The sequence below is a fragment of the Barbus barbus genome, assembly GCF_936440315.1.
Source record: "Barbus barbus genome assembly, chromosome: 28".
Lineage (NCBI taxonomy): Eukaryota > Metazoa > Chordata > Actinopteri > Cypriniformes > Cyprinidae > Barbus > Barbus barbus.
This window is the reverse complement of record NC_136756.1, coordinates 25,471,718-25,499,305: the sequence shown is the minus strand read 5'-3', so window position 1 is coordinate 25,499,305 and position 27,588 is coordinate 25,471,718. Positions and strand designations below refer to the sequence as shown.

The 27,588-nt window shown below is 35.1% G+C and overlaps 1 protein-coding gene across 1 annotated transcript in view; it reads right to left on the bottom strand.

The window, feature by feature from the left end:
• LOC306847992 (plexin A3) overlaps positions 1-27,588 on the bottom strand; it is a gene marked incomplete at its 5' end in the record, with an annotated part of 145,749 nt that overhangs the window by 86,111 nt on the left and 32,050 nt on the right. Inside the window, 2 exons of the mRNA XM_079382285.1 lie at positions 27-127; positions 8,700-8,840. Of these exons, the coding sequence (XP_079238411.1) occupies positions 27-127; positions 8,700-8,840 (242 nt within the window). The remainder of the gene's footprint in view (positions 1-26; positions 128-8,699; positions 8,841-27,588) is intronic.

The window sequence follows — 27,588 nt, the reverse complement described above, 5'->3', positions numbered from 1 at the left end:
GTGGAAGAGGAATGACATTGACTTACTTGTTATGCAGGACACACCAGCCGCAGTGAGGATCTCCTGAGCCCAGACACGTCTTACAGCTGCTGTACTGAGAACAGCTCTCCACAGGCAGACGACTCACCTGAAACACATGACACATTAAACTGACATTACCTTAACACTACCACAGACAAACAGATCGCCTCTGCTAGCCACATCATTGAATATTACTAAATCATTTATTTTTGGGAATAGGACAGATAAAATACTGGATACACGACAGATATTGATTGAAATATGTTATATAAGCAAACAAAAATGAATGCTCTTTATTATTAATGTGTCTTTTTAACAGTTCATAAGATAAAAAACAGACAGAAAAAAGAGAAATTAAATCAATCCCAAATTGGGATTTTGTATCTCAATATATGCACAATAATAATCATAATAACCATAGAGTTATGTGACTGATGCCCTGCAATTGGATTGTCTCTGGTAGAGAAATCAGTTCAGTTAGTGTGAATTTAAATACATTTATTTTTGAGAACAGAATCCATAAAGTACCTAATGGTCTTTTTTTGTGCTAAATTCACAAGTTTATAAGATGTGAATTTAGCACAAAAAAAGAGAAAATATGATAATACATTTAAATATTTATTTTAAAATTTTCATATTTATAAAAATATTTTATATTAAATAAGCATTTCTCTGAATGAATGAATTTTTCAGATCGTAGGGCCCTAGATTGATTCCTTAAGTATAATTTTCCTGTGCTTAGTGCCCTAATATTTCTATTTAACAGCCATCCAATCAGGTTTAGTGATTCGAGTCATGTGACCCATGCTCTGTCATTGGCTATAATCCCCACAGGCCCGAGTAGTCTCTCTTTCAGCCCTGGAACACAGTAGTTACAGCAGTTCTCAACACATGCCCTCACTCAAACCTCTCGTCATCCATCTGAACCACACAAACAAGTTCAGCTGCTTGTAAACACTTTCAAACATCCAGGCTTTTCCTTACGGAAGGGCACAGCGGAGACGGAGTAATGCAGCTGAAAGACAGAGCACCAGCAGAGTCAACTTACGCGGAGGAAAGACAATATCATAAAACTGTGCAGGGGGAACTCATAAAAGGACGAGATGTCCAGGGGACAGTAATATAAGCGCTGCAAATGCGAAGATTCGGAGAAACACCCTCGCCAAACAGGACAGGCGTATTAGAAAAATGAATCAGCTCCCCAAAACACCAGCTTATATAAATGGTGATGGGAGTTGGAGAGAGTGGGAGGTCTAGGACAGAAATAACATGAATATATTAAATGTAAAAGAGCGGTTTGTGGATCAAAGTTGGTGTGGGCTGTCGCAGTCCCGATGATTGGCTTACTTAAGATGCAGAAAAAAACCCAAAACCAAAAGCAGTTGTTTTTGAAAACCGCCTTTAGAAGCTCTAAAAATGCTCATTCCATGGAGTTGTAATCGCCTTTGATCGCCGGCAAGATTAGAGTTTAGAGTGAGAAAAACAAGAGCTGCGGAAAAAACACACCCACCCAAAAGGGACATGGCTTGGCTTTCAAGTGCAGAGTAGCTGATGGCTCTCCGGCATTGTGTCTGTGTGTGTATGTGTGTGTGAGTGTGTGTTGCGTCAGTCAGAACGGGTGGCTGAGGTGTAGTCTGTTGGTCCATGTTAATTTTATCACATAGCTATGCATAAATATATGATTTTACAATCCAGTTCAGACCCCTGATTGACAACAAGATCGGAATTGACCTCATTTACTTCCTTAGCAAATGTCCCGTGACCTTACAGTCAAACAAATACTAAAGGTGCGTCCCAAATCGCGTATGCACTATTCTATGATGTTTTGTAGTATAAATAGTGCGAGTAGTGTGTTCACACTGAAAATTCCAAAGAGAAAAAGTGCACTTTAAATACCTGGATGATGCACTGAAATAACAGAAACAACGAATCAGACTCTGATTATTGATGACAAAATAACCTTAAAATAAAAATTGATACACTACATGGTTGAGTACATAGTGCATAAGAGCATGCAGTGTATAGTTTAAGAAACTAGATTGCACAACAAAACAAAACTAAATAAATACAAAGCTTTCAGATTGTTTGGCCAGATTGATTTTACGGTGCTTGGTGCCTAAAAATTTCAATTTTACAGCTATCCAATCAGGTTTAGCTATCCGAGTCATGTGGCATGGGTCACATCTTGGCTAGTCTCTGCTAGTGTTTAACTCAATTAATGGCCAATTAACTGACAGGAACACTTCAATATCAATATATACAACAATAATTAATAAACAAATTATATTTGCAACTATAATTATATATTGAAATAATAATTGTAAATATTTGAATACCATCCAATTCAGTTTTGGGATTTGAGTCAGGTGACCAATGCTCAAAACACCGGTTTTGATATTCAAATATCACAAAACATACAAAAAAATAAAATAAAATACCAATAAAAATATAAATCTGGAAGGAAAGAAAGAAAGAAAATTTTGTGTGTGTGTGTGTGTGTGTTTCATCAAATACAGCATATTTTCGGTTTATACACTGGTGGCCAAAAGTTTGGAATAATTAGATTTTTTATGTTTTCGAAACAAGTCTCTTATGCTCACCAATGCCACATTTATTTGATAAAAAATACAGTAATATTAATTATTACAAACTAAAATATTTTTCAATTATTTTTCTCTTCAGTGTTACATGATCCTTCAGAAATCACGATTTGCTGATTATTATCAGTGTTGAAAATATTTCTGCCTAATATTTTGTGCTATATTTTTCCAGGAATCTTTGATGAATAGAAAGTTGAAAAGCATATAGAAACACAGGAAAGTGATTTTTGTGCATGCTCAGTATATTTAGTCAGGAACGCTGCGTTTTGGACTGTCAGTGTTTGATGGATGAGTACAATGTTAGATAAATGAAAGGCTTCATATCTCTTTCTCTCTCTCTCTTTCTCTCCAATGAAATGGCTGCATTACCGGTACAATTCCAAGAGCAGGATGGTAAATAATGACGCCGCTCTGAAAACTTGGCATTCACAGTCCTTTTACTGACACACTTCGGAGGGCTCCGAGCGGCAGCGGGCCATTTTGTGAGCAAATATGCTCTCTCACCTATCTGTGCACCTGCCGCAAATGAAATATTCAAATCCACAGACTCCAGCGGTCAGTGTAGGTTATGAATTATTGACTCCTGGCGATTCATTCACATTTTTTATTTCATGAAGTGCAGAGGGTACTGTGTGTGTACACGCAGATTCTGATTGGTGGAGAAATAGTAAAGTAATCAGTGGTGACCCCTCAGTAAATATGCACTGGTATAAATTAGGTCCAAACTACACAGAAATTTGAATAATTAGGTAGTCCTTCTTAATTAACATCCAAAAAAAAAACTTAATATAATCAAACAAAAAAAAATAAAATAAAAAGCATAATTGCTAAATGGAAATACATTAATATCAGATGCAAATTAATTAATACCAGGCCTTCACATGAGAAAAATGTTGAACTGGACTCTTATCCATAAGGATTTGAGCTAGGTTCTTACAGGAGTTAGTAAGAGGGATTCGTGATGGAAAGCCATTTCAGAGATGGAGCAAGTTGCAGCATCTTTATGAAAGATTTCAAAGACAAACATTTGGAAATAAATCCCACACAACAATTCTGATGATCAGAACAGCTTGACAGAAAATGGGGTAAAATTATAATTTTTTTTGTTTAAAATTTTAATATTATTTTATAATAAAAAATATGTAACAAAAATATACACATTTTCAAATATGAACAAATATTGAAATGGCTTATTATTTCACTCTTTGTTGAGATCATGATAGCTTTAAAAATTATATGAATATTTAGTTAATATCAGTAATAATAATTTAAAACAAATCCTGCACTGTACAACACAGGGGTGTAGCATCTGGGTATGCAGGTGGGCAGATTGGGGGCCTGACGAGCCGAGGGGGAACTTCTAATTGAAACAAGGGAACGAATATAGAGCCCTGCACGGGCCCGGCCTTTGTCCGACAGCTTATCAGAATTCTCCACCCGAGTCCGACCCGAACCCGTGTCTTTTTTCTCTCTCTCTCTTCCCCTTTACACAGCTGCTGTTGTAGCCATTTAAAAAAAGTTCCGTTTTGGTTTTTAATGGCAAAGTGGTTATATTTAGTTTTGTTTATTTAATTAAGTTAATTTAGAAACATGATTGGAATATTTTATGTTTGTAAAATTCAAGTTTTAGTTTTTTTTAAATACCAAGTGGCCAGACAGCGAGTTGAGCATATGTTAGAACAGTTTAGCCTTCTCAAATAAATATGATTTGAGACATAAAAACCATGCATTTCACAATATAAATTAAATGTGTGATAAATCTCCAATCGTTTGCGCTAAGAGTGGAAGCTGAAGTGCTGAAGGACATGGAGGTGCTAGCGAGGTCACTTGCATTTTTTTTTTTTTGTGGAAAATTAAAATACGCCGTCATAAAATAAAGAAAACAAACAGGGTGGCTTTCTGCAGTCTTTGTTTTTGGGCCGCTGTGCCAAGATTGTGTTTGCATGCAGTACAAATAGCCTACAACGGCATTATAGTGTCACCCTGAAAAATAACTAAATAAGATTAATGTCATACTATTTTAAGAATAATGCCAAAACTACAATAATAAAATCATATTGCGTGAAGTTAATGTGAAAATTACACCTATACTCCGCAAAAAAAATAAAACGTAGGCTTATAGCCTAGATGTTTTTGAAACTCTTTTTCATGTTTATTTTGTGCTGAAAATATTAAAGAGGAAAATATCATTGATTCACACACCGCTTGAACTGAGGCAAAGATAGTTACCTCACTACACATAAAAGAGCGCAAAACACATTTATTGTTTGTATTTGATCCTAAAATTGACAGAAGGATGAGACTTTGTGTTATAATAAAAAAGCACAAAGCTTACTGTGATTATATGAAAACTTGAATAGACTTGAAAACGTTAAATATTATTTCCAAGCATTTATACTGTAATTAAAACAGCTTGTGAATAGTCACGTAACGTTATTTAGCCTGCGTTAACCGAGTTGGAGCCCATATCATTTCGGGGGGGCCCGTACTATTTTTTTTGCATATGGGCCCGGGGCTTGCTACACCACTGGTACAACAGTTTGCTGCAGTGAGGTACTAAAGCTGTTATGTGTGAATTAAAAAAAAATATTTAGTTTTCAGCTGATATCTGCTTTTCTGTCTCATAAATAGTGACATTTGACTATCTAGCAATCGTTCGGAGTAGGTCTGGAGTCATGAATGCTCAATCTCTTCAAGTAAAGCCCAGTTCAACCCCTTGGCTGGTGTTTTCAGATTAATACACTCAATCTATCCGTTTATGATCTCAGCATAGAGAAAAGCTTTTAATCAGCACGAGGCCTGATCAATCAGTCGAGGGCCATCTGATGCTTTAACGTGAAGAACATCCCGTCAGTTCTTAACACAAATATCGATGTCTGGAGTTCAGCGGCGGAGCTTTAACACATGAGTGAGTCTTCTGTGGGAGTGTGACGGTGAAAGAGGGAGACGCTATTAATCTAGTTCCACACTCGTGTTTACAGTGCCTCCCTGAAACTCTGGGAACCGTCCAGAACCAAGCTGAACGGAGAGACGACACTCCAGATGATGCCTTGTGCTAATGCATATGGGTGTTTCTTCAACTATAAGACTTACAAAGAAAATAAAACACTTTATTCACACCGCTTTCATTTCTTTAGTAACAGCATTTAGTAGTAGTATACAAACGCATGGAAGGACCAAATCTGCCATTTTTCTGACCAAAACAAGCCATTTCCAACACATCTCATGTATGTTATATGTTTGTTTTGAAGTTCAAATGATGATAAACATTCAGTTAAACTGCAGACTCATTTGTCTAACAAAGGCTAATTTCATTGTTAGCATTTTATAAATCCTAAATGCAAAATATGAAATAATATTTACAACATTTTTGCATTACTTGACCAAAGTATAGCTTGACTGCAAATAAGGCAAAATGTATTATTCTGTTTTCAAATGATTTAATAATAATAATATCTAATTATATATAATAATATACATCTCATTAATATAATAAAAAGAATATATAAATAACTTTGTTTTTACTTCTATATCTATCTGTATCTATATACACACACACACACACGCACACACACAAATATACAGAATACTGTAATAAATAAATATTGCATTACTGATTGTTATAAATACTGCAATTGTTATTTCCCTCTGTTTAGTTCATAATAGCATTAAAAAAAAATAATGATTCATTAATATTAAGATATAGATGCATATATACTTTATGTAATAAAAGTATACATAATTCACCCTGTTTTTAGTTTTTAGATAATCTTACTTTAAAAAATATTTATATATTTAGTACATATATACATCATTTTCCCACAATAAATACTGAAATGGCTTATTTCACACTTTGTTTAGATCATGACAGCTTTAAATAAAAAAATTAATAGATTTGAATTAATTTCAACAGATTGTCACAGTTTAAGGTTGAAGTATATGTGTCTGGGACAATCACAATGCAATAAACACTATACATAATTCAGAAAATTAGTCATTTTTATTAGAAGCTTTTATTATTAATCATTAATACCTCAAATGTGGCATATAAATAAGGTCATAAATTAAAAGTAATACAAAATGAACAGTTAAAATCTGTAAAGTTTTAATTAAAAAAAAGAGTAGAAGTTGAAAGAAGTAGTTGAAGAAACATCCACATATCTATATTTATCCATGATATCATAAAGATGATGTCATGGCACACATCATTGAGCTGCTTTACCTTCAAGCGTATCGCTGGTGAAATTAATACCGCTATCTGCATGGCTAATTCCTGCCTACACCGCTCTACGACGCCTGGAGCACGAGAACATTTTATCATGTTATTTTTCTGAATAGTACTGATAAGGATTTAAAAATATCCTTGTGCTGAGGACCGAAGCTTCCACCAGCTCTCTCAAAGACGGTTATGTTTTCCGTGCGTCACTTGAACTTCATCTTTATCAAGGAAACGCACACAAAAAAAACGGGGTCTTTCAAAAAATGCACAAAGACAACAAATTTCTTTCTCCGAAGGAAAGAAACGAGCATTGAAAAGAGGAGAAAGAGAAGAAAATGAAGAATCTACAGCTGTACTGTACGAGAGTGTCTCTCCGTCTGTTCAGCTGCTGAGGAACCTCGACGTATCCTTCCTCTCCTCCGGCTGCATAATGGAGCATTATGGGAAGGGCTGTTATTCCGCTCGGCGCTGGATGGAAATGCTTCCCCACCATTTCTTATTAGGGCCAAGCAGCTGGGGCTGCCATTCAGAGTCGTGAACCGGCGTTTCATATTCTGTTTTCCTGTCTCGCAGATGTTAAAACAACATATCTGAGATTCCGGTTGGGGTCTTCAGACAAAAGCATCGTGCGCCCACTCCCTCCACACAAATGTGCCTTTATTCTGTCCTCGCCGCATGCCGTAAATGTTTTTTCTGGCTTTATGAAATAAATTAACAGCAAACGACAAGCGATAAAATCAAGAACAATAGTGAGGGTCCACATGGAAAATCTGAGATCCAAAATCAAATTTAAACCTGGAAAGTTGTAGGATTAAAAAAAAAATATGACAGCATTGTTATGCTGTTATTGAAATTTTTTTTTTTTTTTTACATTTTAAAAACCTTTTCACTAGTACTCTCAGATTTTTGAAACTCAAAGTTCAGGACTGAAAAAGATGATTATTAAATGATGCACAATATTTTGGTAAACACATCAGTATACAGTATGGTTTAAAAGTTTGGGGTCTGTAAGATTTTATCTTTTTGTTTTTTTTAAAGAAGTCTCACCAAAGCCATATTTACAAGTAAGTAAAAAAAGAAATATTGTGGAATTATTATTAAAATAACTGTTTTCTATTGGAATATATTTAGAACTGTATAAATGATTCATATAAACAGTTGCACTGCTTAATATTTTTAGTGGAACAATTATATGTTCAAAAAAGTTCAAAAGAACAGCATTTATTTTAAACACAAATCTTTTCTAACATCATTAAAAAAAAAAACTGTCACATTGGATCCATTTAATGCATCTTTGCAGAGCAACATTATTAATTTCTCACCAAAACCTTTGAACTGTATTGTATATTTTTTAAATATAGTCTGTTTTGGCAGATATTGCAAGCAGATTTATTCCTTATTTTTTTCTCAAAATAAATAACTTTACTGTATATTGCAAAAATCATTATCTGCCAAATAAGATAAACACCGCTATCAGTATCAGCCAAAATTCCTATTTTGGATTATCCCCGATAAAAGAAAACAAAGAAAGAGCTGTCTAAAAGAGAAAAGTCGGTAACACTTTATTGTAGGGTCTCTTAACCAGTTGCTTATTAGCATGCATATTACTAGAATATTAGCAGTAATTAAGCACATATTAATGCCTTATTCTACATCCCTAATCCTACCCAACACCTAAACTTAACTACTACCTTACTAACTATTAATAAGCAGCAAATTAGGAGTTTATTGAGGGGAAAGTTGTAGGTAAGAGTGAATAAGTGTTCCCTATTCTAAAGTGTTACCGAAAAGTCTGTCCAGTAGACATGCATATATTTTTCCTGGTATTAGTCTCCTCATCTCATCAGAATCATTCTCACCTGTTTGTCGCTCAGCAGATAGATGGACTGATAACCAGGACTGAACACCATGTCACGGAGAATCGGGCTTCCCTCCACGACGGTGACCGTCTCATACAGCAGAGCGTTCTCCGAAGGCGGCGGTATACCATCCACTCGAATCTGAAAACAAAAAGATTGAGTTCAATTCAACATCGAATCAAACTTTTACATCCATAATGCACATTACGAAATCTTATTTTGAACGATCCCTCAGTGTATAAAAAGTCTGTCTTTATAATCGTTAACACACAACATTTCCGTACTTCCTACACTGATTTTTCAAAGTCATGAATAAAACCATGCTTAGAGTACGTTTTAAAAGAAAATACTATTTTAGTCTTTCTACTTCAATATTCCATGTTTAATTCACTTGCCGTTTCCTTGCAATTATAATTGAAATTTACTAGCAATTTCTGAAATTTGTTTGTTTCACCACCATTTGTTTTTTTTTCTAGCAAGACTCTCCCATCCAATCACCTGACTGTATTTTTTGTAACTATTAGTAAAATTTACTAGCAATGTCTAAGCGAAAATTGTTTCACCGCCAAATACAGCCTCTCCCATCCAATCACCTGACTGTATTTTGTTATGTACCCGCCCACTTTTCAATCAAAACAAACTGCTTCCATTGTCCTCATTTGTAAGTCGCTTTGGATAAAAGCGTCTGTTAAATGACTAAATGTAAACGTAAACAAATAAAATCAAGTACATTATTACTGAACATATAACCATACTTAGATCACAAAAAACGCCATTAAATATTCTCAGACTGCATTTTAATAGCGTTTGATTTGAAATTCCAGGTATTTTACTGTGATTTTACCGCTCATGGTGTTTCTTGTTGGCGGCATATCATCACGTACACATCCGATTATTACTGACACACGCAGTATTATAATTCTCCTCATGAATGCAGAATACTTCGGATGACCTAGAAAACGAACGCAGAACTTTGAGCGAATGCAGGCCGGCAGCGGAGAGAGATTACAGCATCTGATCAGATGTGCGATAAAAATCAATTACATTTAAACACACACACACACACACACACTCGAACCCCCGCTGCCTCATCATTAGCGACTCCTCTGTTTCCTCACTCTGATAATTAGTGTAGTTGAGCTTGCTGGGTAAAAAGCGAGCTCTAAATATGTCAAATTCAAAACATCTTTGAAGTGACGACTGAGGGAAAAAAACAGAGAGCGGCTGACAACCGCATTTAAAGTCAGAGAGCTCACCTATTTCCCTATCCTAACGTCAGCGCGCGCCTCTGTCCTAATCAATTCTGACGGCAATGTGATAGGAGATTGAAACCAGGCTGTAAGTAAACTAAATTCTCACTGAAAAGGTACGAAATGCCATTTGGGAAACGGCAGAGAGATAAAAATAACAAGCAGCGAAAGAAGGTGCGATGGAAAAAAAACACCCGAAACAGATGCACTGGCAGCGGACTTGGGCCGTCTCCTAAATATCTGGGTCGGTCTGAAGTGACAAACATCGTTAGTATGTTAATTAGCTGCCTCCTCATTGCAGCAGTTGCAGTAATTAGGGTTGACAAGGTGGCATCAATTAGTCGAAGGCTGCCATATTGGGTGTCACATATCGCCGGCCAAGTCAGAGCCCACGTCTCCCCGGGCAGCAGGACAGAAGGCCTAGAAACACGACGGATTCTGTCTACGATTCGTCAATTCATGCGCCACCAGCTGTAGTGTCGTTTTTCGCAGCTTTTGGCTACAGAGTTCCCTCGTTTAAACGGATCGGATTAAGCCGCCAGGTTTTGCGATACCCTCGTGGAATCAATCGGATCAATTCGTGAAAGTAGAAAGCAGTTCAGTGGAAAAAGAGAGTCAGTGTGTATCCATCAAAATTTTATTGATTCGAATACACTTAAAGGGACAGTTCACCCAAAATAAAAATCAACTTAACACATAACCCCCATGTCAACCTGTATGAGTTTTTCTTCAGTGAAAACAGAAACAAAGCTGTCATGAAAGACAGTAGGGCCCAAGCATCAGTGAACCTCATTGAAGGTCAAAAAAATAACACTTTTTAAAAACAAATGTTCAAGAAAGTCTTACAGGTTCACATTTATGGAAGAGAACATCACAAAGAGAACCAAATTTAGAGCTAGTTTAAACAGCGGGGGCTGCTCAGTGTCTGATACGGGCTGATGATCTGACAGAAAGCAAAAACAACAGTCACGTTGAGCTTCGTTTATAGAGCATCTACGTTGGTCAAACTCTAAGGAAACCATCTGTGGGTATACTTCATGTGAATCTCTCAAACAAATCCAGATGCTGAGAAAAATTACAAATTAAAATGTAAAATCTCTATTTCAGACAGACAGACAGACAGACAGACAGACAGACAGACACACACACACACACACACACATATATATATACACATACACATACATACATATACACACACACATATACATACATACACACACACACAAATTAAATAAGAAATGATTATAAGAAATGATTTAAATAGCAATATTATTATATAAATATATTATGTTATTTAAATTTATAAAATGTATCATATACACAGATATATATACATATGATTTAACAATATTTACATTTTAAGATTTCATTTTACACACATGCATGTGTGTGTGTGTGTGCGCGTAATTAACATAAATTAGATAAAATTAGAAATAATAAAAAAAAAAAAAAAATCACAAAATTATCTAGAAGCATTTTAAAGAAATTAAACTATGTACAATGATCACTGCAGCGTTGCTAATCATCTGCTAATGTCGATAATCTCAAAATAGCCAAATATTGACAGATTGGTGTATAACTAGATTAAATGCGTCACAGTGAGCTAAAAAACTCTTATTTTAAACCTCAAGAGGAAAAAATTATCTTCCGCCACAAACTAAACAAGCTTTATGCCAAGCACCCAGAGCTCTTTCTGCCTAACTACAGCTTCCATCCATCAACACTAATGCAGGGGTGGAAAATGGAAAAGTGGAGGAACTTTTACACTGGATTAGAGGAACGAACAGCCGTAGCATTGATTGTTCTGGGGTCTTTTAGAAAAATGACACTGAAATCCGACAGATATCTCTCGATAGTCGGTGAATGGGGACGATGGGCTACAAAAATACCAGCAGCATTCAGACTGGGTGAGCACTGCCCTGCAATCAGGTGCACTTTTCTGCCTGTAAAAAAAATAAATCAGTGGAGAACTTAAATGGCTTTCAGGAGGGCATGTTTTAAGATGTGTACTCTTCCCCCTAGGCGGGGATGTCCTCGCGGCGCACTTGAGTGTTTGAAACGCAGAGTGCTTCCTCAGCCTGCCGAGAGCTGACCCCGCGACAACATCAAACGCCTCAGATGAGGGTAATTGGAATTTAGTTAAATATTACCTTCCCCCCTCCGTCTCTCCGTCTCTCAAATGACGCCGGGGTAGCGGCGCCTGCCTATCAATCTATTAATTAACCTGCCGGAGTCGTAGCCCTGCGCTGCGGCGAGCGACCGGAAGACTGACGGGTTTGATCATAGCCCAATTTTTCCCTCATCGATCACAAAGGGGGCAAAGAGAATGAGGAAATTACTACAGCGGGAGAAAGTGGAAGAGGGGGTCATTTTTTTGCTCATTTGGGTGCTTGTTTTTTATTGATTTGAAGTCCTTGTGAGGGCCCGCGCTTCAAGGACTGGGTGAATGAAGCTCTTAAGTGGAGCGGGATTCATTTCCCATCTCTCTCGCTCTCACTCTTCCAGAGAACTGTACAAAAAGATGTTCTATTTTTTGTTCACTGGATTCATCTTCAAACAACTAGATTATTTCTGCAAGGACACGAGATGACAAGAGCCTCTAATTCTTTATAAATCATTCAACAATAATCAGCTACAAAGTTTGCATTTTGATAGACACATAATAGATCTGGTTATTAGTACTAACAAAAATATATTATAGAAATATATAAAAATATTAGTGCTGTCAACTGATAAAAAAAATTACCTAATTAAATCGCACACTTTTTCTGAAATTAATCACAATTAATTGTTAATTGTGTTAAATATTTTTAACGTGTTAAACTGAAAAATAAATAATCGCCTGCGTTAACGCACAAATTTTGACAGCACTAAAAAAATTTGGAGAGAAGTGAAAAAGTTAAATCTGATAAAATATACTTTAATGTTTTGAAAGAAATGCTGAAACTATATATACATATATATATATATATATATATACATACATATATATATATATATATATACATACATATATATATACATATATATATATATATATATATATATATATATATATATATATATATATATATATATATTTTTTTTTTTTTTTTTTTTTTTTTTTACATTTTTATATATAAAAGTTCAACAATATTGTCAATTATAACAATCTGGAACGTTTCTGAAAAGAAATGTAAAATTATGCCAATTACCGATTTAGTCTTCCAATAGTAAAGTAGTAAAAGAAGTAAAGCTTTACTACTAAAAGTAGTAGTAAAAAAGTATTATGAAGAGTATTAATAAAGGTAGTAAAGTTGTAATGTTGGTAAAAAAAAAAAAAAAAAAAAAAAAAAAAAAAAAAAGGAAAATATATAGAGACAATATATAGAGACAATATATAGAGACTATATATATATATATATATATATATATATATATATATATATATATATATATATATATATATATATATATATATATATATATATATAAAAATATATATATAAAGGTTTTTAAATAGAAATATATCCAGCCAAGTAAATGTAACAAAGATGTGGGGGAAATACATAATTACAACTTATTTACATAGATGTTTCGCAATAAAACACAAAAAATAATTAATAAAACAAAAGCAGATCCAAACAAATGAGTCTTCAGCATGTTTTTAAAACTGTCCGCAGATCTCAAGTCCATGGGAAAAGTGTTCCAAAGTTTAGGACCTACAGCCTCAAAAGCACAAAATAATATATAAAAAAGATTAAAACTGCTTTAAAACTGAAAATGCCATTGAACAGATAAAAAAAAGCTATAAACTAAAATGCAACAACTAACGTGTGTATGAATGAATGAGACACGGAGAGGGTGTGAGAGACTAACACCACTGACATACGGGGAGGAGGGGCGGCCCACCAGAGCTTCATTTATCACTCACATCAAAGAGTGAGAAGAGAGAAGAAACAGTGAGAGAAAAGAGTGAAAGACACAGCGGAGTGATAGATCGCAGGATAAAATTGGATTTTGTAAAACAGAAGAGGACGGTCTGAAAACTCAATCACATTGTAATGACAACAATCCCAAATACAGACTGATCCTCGTAAATTATTATTTCAGCGATACTGAAAGACGGCCACACAGAATTGATACGACACAGATGCGCTAGACAATCAACAAAAATAACTAACTCGCAAATAAATAAGCACGCTGGAAACTCCATGTACTGCACATAAACATCAGCTTGTTGATAATGGCAGGAGCTGTTAACATGTGGTCTTATTTAAAATGGGTTTTCATTTAATCCACAGCAAGGTTTATGTTTTTATTGGCTCTGACGAATGATTCATAGCACAATGTTATGTTATTCTACTGAGCCAAAGTACCAGACATCCCAGTTTAATGTTACTGTATTTTCTTTTGAACATGGAATATTATAATAGTAACAGCAAGAATGCAAAGACACGACAACAGTAGATAAACCCCTGTTCTGTGCAAATACTGCACATTTCAAATGAGTTTGAACCAGAATTTACATTATGACAATAAACCATGATGGTAAACAAAAGCAGAAAACACCTCTACTGTATCGAGTTTCAAATCTAATGCACTTTACTACTGTATATTCTACACCTATTGTCTGAATTGTAATTGTTTTTTGTATTGTTTTGTTTTGCTTTATATGCAATAAAAACATCACATTATTAATAATAATAATAATAAATGTTTGTTAAAATAATCAACTATAAAACAAAACCAATAAATAATATTGTAAATCAATAAAACGCATTCAATAAAACTCCACTCTCTTGAAATCACTTTACAATAGTAATAATAATAATAATAATAATAATAATAATAGCTATTGTTTTTTATCATAGAGTATATAGTTTAAAAAACAACAAAAATACAATATTTCTATACTTATTTCTAATAAATAATATACAATATAATACACCAATAAAATTCATTTACAAAACAATAAAAAGCAACTCCACTTTCTTGAAATCCAATGCATTTTACTATAATAATAATAATAATAATAATAAATAATTTGCCATTGTTTTCATAATAAATTAATCAATATATAATTAAAAAAAATCAAGAGTTCATTATAAAACAATAAAAATAGAATATTTCTTCTATCACTACTTTATTTTTAAAAAATATTATCAAATGCATTGATAATAACAATTGTAAATGCATTTCAAATGTAATATTGTCTTTAAAAATAATAATATTCATATTAGTTTATCAAAACAACAACTATTATTATTCAAAACATAAAATAATATTTTTAACATCATGTAAACAAACAAACATATAAAAAAAACAAATAAAGAAATAAAGTTTAATGCTAAATTCCTAGAGTTAGCAAATTGAATTGCAGCAATAATGACTTCTACACAGTTATGAATAGGGACTGAAGCAGTATAAGGCAAAAGATCATAAAAGTGCACTATTATATTAGTGAAGAACAGACCAGCGTTTTGTGGATCAACTGGATTAAGTCACTGAGGTAACCTCAAAAAACGGATCTGTTCGTTGATTCACTGATGATTCAATAATGAATCAAGCATAGCTAAGTTACTTTTATGGTGCTTTTGTAAACGCCTCCTCTTGTGTTTAATGGGTGCACTATTCCTTTCAATAAATAACACATATTACACCTTCAACCAAACACCACTTCCACTGGATCCCGCTGTTCCCAGGGAACTGTCACGGCTCTCCACACGCCGCAGTTGAAGGGGATTACGGAGGTAAATGAGATATATTTTGCCCTCCCGTGTCAAGAGAGGAATGATGGGACATTACACTGTTGCTTTTACATTACATCTGCCCCATCTTCAACCTCTTCGGGTTCACTCTAGCCTTTAAAAAGGGTCTCCAATTCCGCGTCGAGCCAGATCTATTTTACATGAGCACCCCAGTAATGAAAAAAGCCCTCCACTGTCTCAGAAAATGAGGTCAAAATCCTCAAGCTGCAAATTCATCCTCTTAGGAGAGCGAAGGAGACAAAAGCGTTGCACCCCAGGAACCGAACAAAGGGTCTGTAATTCAATTAGAGTCCTTATCCCGTTTCGTCTGGCCGTTTGCGGAGACAGGAGCATTGCTGACCGAGTTTACGCCATCAACACCTGCTTTGTCTCACTCTATCCTAACAAATATGAGCAACTAAACCATCAACACCCTCTTCCTCTGTAGCTGCGGGCACTTTCTACTGCATTCCGTGACCTTTGACCTGTCCTGACCTCTGAACTCCAGTTTCTGCGCACGGTTTGGTTTTAAAGGTCACATGATCCACAGCACTTAATGCTTTCAGAAATGCACACAGAAAGGCATTATGGGTAAGGAATGCTGTGGTGTGGGAAACTAAGTCTTGAGCGGAGCGACTACATGTCCTCTGACGCCCTTCACCCTCCACCAGCGCCTAGTTTCACTCAAACAGCAATTACTCAGATTCAGTCATGTATACCAGCCGCTGTATAATGCCCAAATTACAAGCTCACCATCGCTGGAATGTTTTTATCAGGAACAACCTTTCAATTACCATTTAGTGCTGGTTTCGGATATCCGTACGGAGTAAATTACAGCCCACGCACCCAAAATGACTTCCCCCACATTTTGGGGAAAATGCAATAGGATCGATGCAGCATTAGGTGTTTTATTCATTTAAAACCTTTATTAAATGTTAAATCTTAATTTAAGAACAAAATTGAGAACAGCAAAATAAAAGCGTACTTAATTTGAAAGCCTCCAGAGCAAAATGTGAAATTTTTATGACTACATAAAGCAAACAACAATAATAAATAATAATAAATATTATTTGTATTTATTTATTTTAAAAAGCGTTCATATAATCTACAAAATATATAATATTATTATTAAAAACAATAACATTACTATGTACTCTTTATATTTATTTTTACTCAAAGCATATTTTTACTCTCGTTTGCCACTTAGTGTTCATATTATTATTATTATTAATCCCTAATAATAACATTATTATTACTATTACTATTTATTATGTATTTCCTTGTATTTTTATTTCCTTGAAGCAACTATTTACTCGTTTACTTCTGTTTAAAGTATTAATAATAATAATAACAATAATATTTTGTATTTACTTTATTTACTCAAAACATTTTTACTCATTTGTTTTTCTTCTTATTATCATTATTTGTATTATTTTCATTACCATCACTAATAATATTAATATTTTTAGCATGACTATTATTTATTATTTATATTTTGTATTTAATCAAAGCAAATGTTTACTCTAGTTTACTCCCAACTCAGGTGTTCATAAAAAAATATTATTATTATTATTATGGAATAAGCATTATTTAGTCACTAAATATTCACACGGCTATCTCTAAAGCTTATTTGAATATGCTTCATGAAAAAATTTTTCAATTCCATAGATAAGTATTTTTATAAATAAAAATAATGCTAAATGCTGTTTGCCTGTAAGAAATACGTTTATGATGTATAAATAAATAATGTTTATAAATCTCACAAATTCTTTCAATGGCATGGCAGAAAGCTCATTTTGGACTCGGCATTCTTCTCGTTCCTATCCTATTATTCTCCCCATCTCTCCGAAAAACAGCCACCAAAACAAATGGCTGAATTAAAAACAAAAGGCAGAGGCAGCGTCTGAAACGCGGTGATTTTGTAAATCCCTGCAGGTGCACAGGTGGGACGTGCTGGCAGCAGAAGCAGGGATTTGGGATTTGGGTTCAGGCATCTCATGGGCTGTCACACTGAGCAGAACGAGTGTAGACAGGAATGTTACTTCTCTCACACGCTTGTCACGGGCCAGAGACCAGTCAGGCTTCTCTGATCACTGTGGACCTGCTGCTCAGGTGCTGGATCCCTGCCAAGGGAGCATCAGCAAACTCACCTCTCATCCTACAGGAGAGAGAGAGAATCTAGGACCTGCTGCAGGGAGAGAGAGCTGAGATGTGTCGCCACGTTAACCTAGAAATTATCTGTAGGTCATTATGGTCACATGGCCATATATTTCAAAAGATCTGCCTGTGATTAAGATGAAAATAGCAGTTAGCATTTTTAATGCTAAAACCTTTATTTTTGTCAAAAGGAACTTTTGACATGATCTTTGACATGCAAAAAAGGTTGATATCAAACTAAAATGCTGAACAAAAGTCCAAAATTAAATATTGCAGTTATACATGATGACATGAACAAAAATCCACCTACATTTTTTGGCTAAATTTCATTAAATTAATATTTTTTTCTCAAAATAATAACAATGGAGTAAGATTACCCTGACAAGTGACATAGAAAAATATGAAATATAAACATTTTACAATACTACTTATTATTTTTACTCAAAACAAATGTTTACTCTTATCTGCTCCCACATAGTACTACTACTACTAATAATAATAATAATAATAGTCACAATAATAATAAGTTTTATTTATTTATCTATATGTCTTTTTATTTATTTATTTTATATTTTATTTACTTTTTAATACAATTTTTACCTAAATAATATCAATGGAGTAAAGTGTGCCGCACATTACCTTGACTTGAGACAGAAAAAATATGAAATATGAACATTTCAAATTAATACTATAAATATACATGTGAAAAATACACTAATAAAAATTAAAATAATATATAATAATATTACAAATATCGTTACTATTACAAATGTTTAAAATATAGTTTATATTGAAAACTGTTTAATTACATTTAATTGCAATTACAAATATTCTGGACATTAAACATTTTTAGGAACATGTAATGTACAGCAAAAGCGAAAAAAAATTTCTCATGTATATTCTTTTTTATTTTATTTTTTAATTAAATGGTAAATCTTTATAAAAAAAAAATACTTTTACTATGGTCTTTAGTCTCTGCCTTCGAATTTCATTTGAAAACACTCATTCTGAAATATAATTAGGGATATTAATTTCACCCTGATCTCATTTCTCCTTGCCTAGAGGACAACTTTAGCAAAAAAGTGGCACAGTTTACCCCACTCACCCTGACTTGAGCTCTTTTGTTGGCATTCCAAGTAGAAAAAAGATGGAAAGAAAAACACATGCAAAACTTTGCCAACGATCCCTTGGGGACTCCTCGAATTCCAGCATAAGCTTATTAACCTCTCCTGCCCAGATCCAGACAGAGGCAAAGCCAACGTGAAACCGCACTTAATCCAACAATTAATCGCGCAGGAAATTGCATGTTGCTTTTGCACATCCATGCGGTAACACAACACACACATAACAGGAGTGTGCGTGCTTTGTATGCGTCGGCACGTCGTCGATGATGAGTTGAGGGTCTATGTTTGTGTTAGCATAAAAAAAAAGTTCAGTGCAATTCAAGTTTCCATGGCGTTAACCCCATTTGACTTGCTGTTCTACTTTGAAATATAAAAGGCGATGTCTATTCAGGCCTGAGACACATCCGAGAGCTACTTCATTCACAAAGGGAAGTCAATTACAGCTTTGCTTTGTCAGGGAAAAAAAAAACAACAAGCACCAGGGCGAGAAGAAATGTATGAATTTTTAAAACCAAACGCTGATGGATGACGATGCAAATCTACGCTGAAGCCTGAAACACAGGAAATATAAAAAGGAAATTGACATTAACGCAATAGTGATTTAGTGCAGCAGAGGTATTGCCAGTCTAGACGTTCCAGTTTGGACATGTTCAGTGGCAAGTGTCAGAGTGACTGAACTATTTTCGCCAGATTATGAGGAAGTAATTGTTGTCCAAAACAATTATTACAAGAGGGGGTATCACATACAAACCTTTCTCATTTCATTTCAATTCCAATGTTAAAGGTGGGGTATGCAATTGTTCAAAAATGCTTTAGAAAACTGAGTCGGGCCCAGTACCAAAACAAACTTATAGCCAATCAGCAGTAAGGGGCGTGTCTTCTCATGATGCGAGGAGAGAGCGCTCATCAGTGCACATGACGAACATTAGCCAAGCCGAGCGACGACAGAAAGATAGAGATGGCGGATAAAAAACAAAAGAGGAAAACCTCTGCGGAACAAAAGAAGGCTTACACCATGTGTCTACACCGGAAGCGACAGTTGTCCTGTCGTGGTCTGTCTAAATCACCACCGAAAATCATTAGAAATTTGTGTCAATGTGTCATAAATAGAACGCAGCAGCAGTTTACTGTCGGGGATTTGTCGTGTCGGGGCGCACCATCCAGTGTAGGCAGCATCACTGATTATAATGAGTTCTATAGTATTTTGTCGCACCGTTTGCGTCCGGTATAGACACGGTGTACCGATAAGGCAAGAAGTAGGACCAATGTAAATATCGGATCAGCTTTCCAGCGCTGGAGAGAACTCAAGGAGCGGGAAGGCCTGCGATCGGACCCCGAGGTTGCTTCGTTTCTTCACGATAGGGGAGTAACATTGGTTTTGCTTTGTTTCACAGAAATAATCATTGCCGTATGTATGTGTGGGCGGAGCTATCAAAATAGGGGCGAGACCCTTTTGGGGTAGGGCCGTGTTTGTTTTGGTCATTTCAAATGTCAACACTGGCTATCAGAAATCACTTACCCCACCTTTAAAATGATCTCCTGCTAAAGAAATCTGCATCAATTGTTTAATAATAACCGCTAATGCAAATCATGCAGATTGTGTCAGAAAGGTGCATGATTTAGATTTTTTTTTTCAACTTGAAGGTGAGTAATTAATGGCATAATTTAAATTTTTGGGTGAACTATCCCTTTAATTTGGAAATCATCAAGGGATCGGATTAACACTGAGTTGCTTGAACTCACAAGCAACCATCATATAACAACATTCTAAACATTCTAAAAAGTCACAACATTTTCATCATCACGCTATGAACATAACAGTGAATAATGATGCCGATGTTACAGGAAGATCACATCCTAATTTATCACAACCAGCACACGAGATTTGGGTTCCTGTTTCTGTTGACCGTGTTCATCCGAGGGATGAGATGCCGTCTTGCACACATCATTAAGTCAATAGCGAGTCCCACTCATTACGTGTTGAAACAGTGTTTGGAATCAGTAAGGACAAACAATAATCATGTCGCCATGTTTGAGAGCAAACACAATTAATAGCTCTCTCGCCATGCTGAAGTGCCCTTCGGGTTAACAAGACGCAGATGAGTGCTGTAGCGCGTTGGCTAGCTGCTTCTTACGCTCGGACAGATTTGAATAATGACGCTACAATTAATTGCAGCTGCATTAGCTTATCTATTCAAAATTTTTCATTGGTCTTCCTCGTGCTTTGGCGAAAAAGCCCTTTAGCGCGAGTCATAAACAGCAGATCGATCAACGTAATGGGAGATTCCTGGCTTGATTTATCACTGGGCACGATAAGCTAATCAAAAGACATGTAACTCGGCATTTAGGCCTCGCATCTCAAAACTAAAAACAATTATGCATTGATTAAAATACTGATTTTTTCTGTTTATTGTGCTTAGCCTGGCCTTGAAACCCAAAACGCTGACAAAAACCATTAGCGTGAAACTGAAGCTGTCCAGGTGGCTGTCTTCCTCTCTCTGTAGGCTCAAGACAGACATATAAAATTACATGACGGGCATTCCACGCACTTTAAAGCTAAACAGAAAACCAGTCGCTGTGGTTTGCCCTCTTAACTGACCAGAAAGAGCATCACACGCATCTTAAAAGATGCTTTATGAAACCACCTGGTACTTAAAGGGACAGTTCTGACAGCATTTACTCACCTTCAAGTTGTTCCAAATCTCTGAGTTTATTTCTTCTGTTGAACATCAAAAAACACATTCTAAAAAATGTGGCCCCTATAGAAGCTCGTTTCCACCATGGTACAAAAAAACAAAAAAAAAAGACATTTGTTACTTCATCTCAAAATTCAGACTTTTTTTCTTAGAATTACATGTTTACATCTCACAATAACAAGTTATAAAGTCAGAATTGTAGAAATTAGATTGCAATTGCGAGAAATAAAGTCAGAATAGCAAGTTATAAACTCGCAATTCTGACTATTTTTCTCACAATAGCGAGTTTATAACTCACAGTTCTCACTTTATTTATCAGAATTGCAAGTTTATATCTTGTAATTCTGACATTCTAACACACAACTGCGAATTTATATAACGTATAAAAACGCAATTGCGAGTTATAAAGTCAGCTCACAATTCTAACATTTCTTAAATTGCAAGTTTATATCTCACAGTTCTAACTTTATAACCCAAAATTGCATGTTTATATCTCATATATCTTTATAACATGAAACTGCGAATTCATATAATGCAATTCTAAGAAAAAAGTCAGAATTGAGATAAAGTCAGAATTTTTATTCGGTGGCGCAAACAAGCTTTCATAGGTCCCCACTGACTTCCATTGTATAGAAAAAAATACTTTGGAAGTCAGCAGGGACCAGAGACTGTTTGGTTAACCACATTCTTCTTCTTCAAAAAAAAATCATTTTATAGTGTTCAGCAGAAGAAATAAATACAAGTTTGGAAGTGAGAGATTGAGTAAATGGCATAACTTTTTTTTTTTTTTTTTGGTTGGACTGTCCCTTTAAGCAGCACCTCCTTATCAGAAACATCCAGATTTTCAACACCTAATGGAGCTACAGAATCCCAGACTTCCTGAAACCCTCAAAACAATCCGTGAATGGCAACAAAGCACTTAGTGGGTCAGTAATAATTCATCCATCAATTAAACTCTGTCTTTCTTTGTTTCCAGTGTTTTTCTTGGGTTTTAAGACACGCTACGCCTTTAAATAGAAAAAAGGAAAAACACAACAGCCGTTTTTCATTTCTGCCACAATGAAATTGGCACCTAAGTGTCGTTGGCTTTTGTTTATGTTGCTTTGCCGAGCAGACATGGAAGCGGGTGGAGAAAATGATTGGCCCCATTGTTAAGGGTCTCCATCTCTGCAACCCTGTGAGAAAAAAACCTCAGAGTAACCCCTCAGAGCAAGCGTTTACAATACGGCCCGCTTACACTTTTTACTACCTCCCGGCCCTAATAAAAGCACACACCGATATAGAAGCCATTTCAAGTCATCCTATATATTTGTGGCTGACCCGAATTGGTTTTTCTCTGTGCTAAATAATTAAATTTGAGCCATCTGGAAGCTTTGTGATCTAATTCAGACCTTTCTCTGCAGGGCAGGCTGCTGTGCCCGGGATCTCAGCAACATCTTTGAAGGATTGACAGGAATGGAAAGGATGGATTAAAAAACGTCATGCCAGAGAGTAAACGGCGGGTTATATCGTTTAAAAAGTCCAAAGTACGGCGGAGCTGTCGACTGAGGTGTTAAGACTCTGAGTAATGCGCGAGACGGGAACTCGTTTGCGGATGACTCACTTGTTTGAACAAAAAGCAAGCTGGCTTGTCTGTGTGAGTTCACTTGCTCTCGGTCAATCTGGGAGCTAGTCAAAGCTTAATATTGACACAGAGTTTTTATCACTACACAGTTCAGACACCGTACGCCCCCCTTGACTGACATCCGGCTGAAAGAGCTCCACACTGCGGCCCGTTTCGACCCGAAACATATTTTCTCAACAAACTTCAAGACTCAAGTCCATTAAAGTCCACATGTGGCTGAAAAGGATAAGAAAAGAGAAACTGAGAACTAGCAAAGGCTTTTTTGCTAAATATCTGAATATTTGCTGTCAGTTTTTGGTAGAAACAATGCAGATCTGTGAACATCAGGCATGAACACTCAACAGCGAAAAAACTAACTTACCTGCTTTGTATTTGGTGTAAACAGATCATTTGCTGACAATTCGGTTTACTTTTACAGAAAAGGCCTTTAGTGTGTCAGACCTATAATTTACATTCATTATCAATATTATTAGAACATTTTGTCTTGTTTTTCATCTTACGTAATAATTTTTTGTTCATTACTTCCATAATGTAGCATTTTAAAAGTATTTATTGGTTAATATTTCTTGTTTACTCAATTTGCATCCTTACTATTTCACTTCATACCATTGTTAAAGTTATTGTTTACTCAAAATATAGCTACCTATTAAAAATGATTGTCCTTAACTGAAATAAAGCTGAAATCAAATCAAATATATTACAACAAAAATCTCACTAAAATACTAAAACAGAAATAAAGCTAAATTACAAAATAGAAATAAATCAAAAATGACGAAAGCACAAAAAAAAATACAAACACTTAAAGGGATAGTTCACCCAAAAATAAAACCCCTCACGTCATAAATTGTTTACGTTCAGATTAAAGCGTAAACATTGTAACACAGAACAGCATACGTTGTTTACGTATGCGATTCTCTCCAAAATGGCACTATAGGTTGAGGCACGAATTGTTGAATAAAGTTTATATTTTTGTTTTCTTTGCGCACAAAAAGTATTCTCGTAGCTTTGTAAAATTACGGTTGAACCCCTGATGTCACATGGATTATTTTAACGATCTCCTTGCTACGTTTCTGAGCCTTGATCGTGTAAAGATCCTTGCTGTCTATGGGAGGATCAGAGAGCTCTCGGAATGCATCGAAAATACATTTACATTTACATTTATTCATTTAGCTTACGCTTTTATCCAAAGCGACTTACAATTGCTATATATGTCAGAGGTCGCACGCCTCTGGAGCAACTAGGGGTTAAGTGTCTTGCTCAGGGACACATTGGTGTCTCACAGTGGATTCGAACCCGGGTCTCTCACACCAAAGGCATGTGTCTTATCCACTGCGCCATCACCACCCCATAAATCCCCCAAAAATATCTTCATTTATAACGAACGAAGGTCTTACAGGTTTGGAATGACATGAGGGTGAGTAATTAATGACAGAATTTTCATTTTTGGGTGAACTATCCCTTTAACTGAAAACTGAATAATAATATTATAAAAGTATACAAATATTACTGAAACAACACTTTCATTTCATGCATGTAATTTGCAAATATCTGCACAACACAAAACAACCATCGATCTGAAAATGAACATAAATAGGGAAAAAACATTTAAAAAGGAAGAGAGCAGGGGAATAAAAGAAACGACCTTAAAGAAAAAGTTTGGGAGGTGTACAGCACCTCCTCTTCCTCCAGGGCTAGAGAAGAACAGCTCCCTTAGCTAAAGGTGATAATGGCTGAGCCACATCAGGGGTCCACAGCTCCTTAAATTATTACACACTTAAAATACAACAGAGTTCCGACTCTCACTAAAAGGTGCCACTGAGGCCTACACCATTGCAGCACTGCCTTCCTGCTGCAAATACATATTTAAATTCAAAAATTATTGAAATGTTTTTAGCAGCTTTTTAGAGATCTGAAAAGGTGCTCATATGCTCTCAAGAGCATCGAGCAGCAAGTATTTCACCAACATCGCATCAGCATCTTTTCTCCATGAATAAGGTAACGCCAGAATGCATTGAAAAGATTCTGGAAAAATGTATCCAAGATGTTGAACCCTTCAAAAGAAATGAATATGACACATATTTAATTTAACACTGAAAAGAATTAATACAATATTTTAAATTATATACAAATGTATTTTTTTAAATTACAGTATTATAAACATACAATTAAAAAGTTATTAATTTTTTTAATAAAAAAGCATTTAAGTTAGGATGCTGAACATAGGATATGGCTAGTTAGGAAATGCAGTAATACGTTCTTAATGTATCTGGCAGCATTCGAGAAATTTGTGAAAATTTCATGCAAATAGACGGCGTACTTGTGCGAAAGCGAGCCAGAGTGTTTGTGTGTGTGTGTGTGTGTGTGTGCCATCCTTCCTGTCAGATTAAAAGGTCAACGTGTTTAGCTTTTCTGCGAGTCTTTGACTTCAACATTATACTGACACAAAAGCCTGAGTGACCGCCAGAAAGGTTTTACATGAGAGAGAGAGAAACAGAGAAGGACAAAGAAAAACTCACACTAAAGCTCAAAGTGAACAACATCAGATCTCTAAGAGAGAGCGCTTTCGCTGTTAAAGCAAATGCTGGTCAGACACGACTGTGTGGAAATCGCTTAACATTCATTTATACAAAAAAATCTCTCTTAGATCCAAGGGCAAACCTTTACATGAAACTCTCACTTACTCGTATCCAAACATTAAAGGCCGTTGGCCCCGTTAATAACTGTTATTATAGCGACGGAAGTGTGATTGTTGATTATTAGCACTTGAGTCACTCTGAGTAGCAATCTCACCGCGCTCATATTTCCACAGAACAGGTGCTCCCTCGACATGAGGCCTATTTTTGGGGCCTGACCAGTGGCCCTGGAGCTCTATAACACTTCACTTACACACAACTCATTCAGCACTTCCCAAACACATGTTCCCTAAATCCCCGAATGTCTATACCAATTATAAAAAGAGATACCTCAGATTGTTCCTTAAATGATGGCTTGAGATGTGTTCAAACCTGTGTTTCCATAGAGTTTGAAGCTCTGTTTCCACACTATGAGATTCATTCACAGAAAAAGAACAACCGTATTAACAGGAACCGTATTTGACAATTATACAACAATACACATAAACACCAATATAAAATGGGGAACTCACTCGCTTACAAGCTATTGATTTGAATCAGTCTAACAAATCACTTGAATCCACCCTAGCATTTCCTGATATATAATCTATTGCATGTATCGAAGTGCAAATTATCAACTTCCAGCCAATATATTAATAATTGATCATTATACTATCATACAATTGGTAAGAGCTAATGATTTTACTGAAAATCCCCAAAAGACTTAAACTTACGTTTTTTTTAATCAGGCAATTGAATCATTGAACATATAGAATCAAACATAGTGACTGATGAATTAAAATCTGTTGCACTTATTGAATCATGAATTATTATAACTTGCCAATAAATAAATAAATAAATAAATCATCATATTACCACAAATAAAAACATAAAATAGAAAGCCACATCCTAACTTAACTGCTCATTTGATTTAAGAAATGTTTTAAAGTTGAATTTTCTGAAAAACATCATTTAATTTGATATTTTTAATTTTTTATATATTATTTTATATAATTATTATAAGTGTATTATTGTTATTATTATTTAATACTACTACTACTATATTAATGTTGCTAATGATAACAATATTATTATTATTATGTAGTAATAATCAATGATAATAATAATTATTATTATTATAATTATTAATTATTTTGTTTTATTTGCTGTGGTAGAATGAATGAATGATAAAATCCTTTATATTTCAGCAAAAGTTGCTTTGCAATTTTTCTTAAAGGATTTAGAATCACCATTTAATTGAAGAATCAAATTCTGGCTTGCTATATATATATATATATCACGAGGTGAAAAAAACATCATATTTAATTTTGGATGTTCCTCATGGACCAATAAATCACATATCTAAATTAATATTATTAGCATTGTTTAAATCCAAGTACCATGTTATTCCAATCTGATTCCTGTACTCTGGCACCACCACGGTTCTGTTTGCTTAAGCCTGTGTGTTTATCCATCAAAGCCCCGAGCTACACGTGGGATAAACCCCATTTTTTGGGATGAAATTGCCTGCTGGAGGGAAAAAGGAAAAAAAAAAAAAAACACGAACCAACCTCGGAGGATTTCACCTCCTCTCATCTGACCCACTTCTTTCAGAGTGTCATTCGAGAATGTTCTGGTAGCTATTTCGCTGCTCGGTCGGCACACGCGTGCTCCTCTGTATCACATATTAGCCC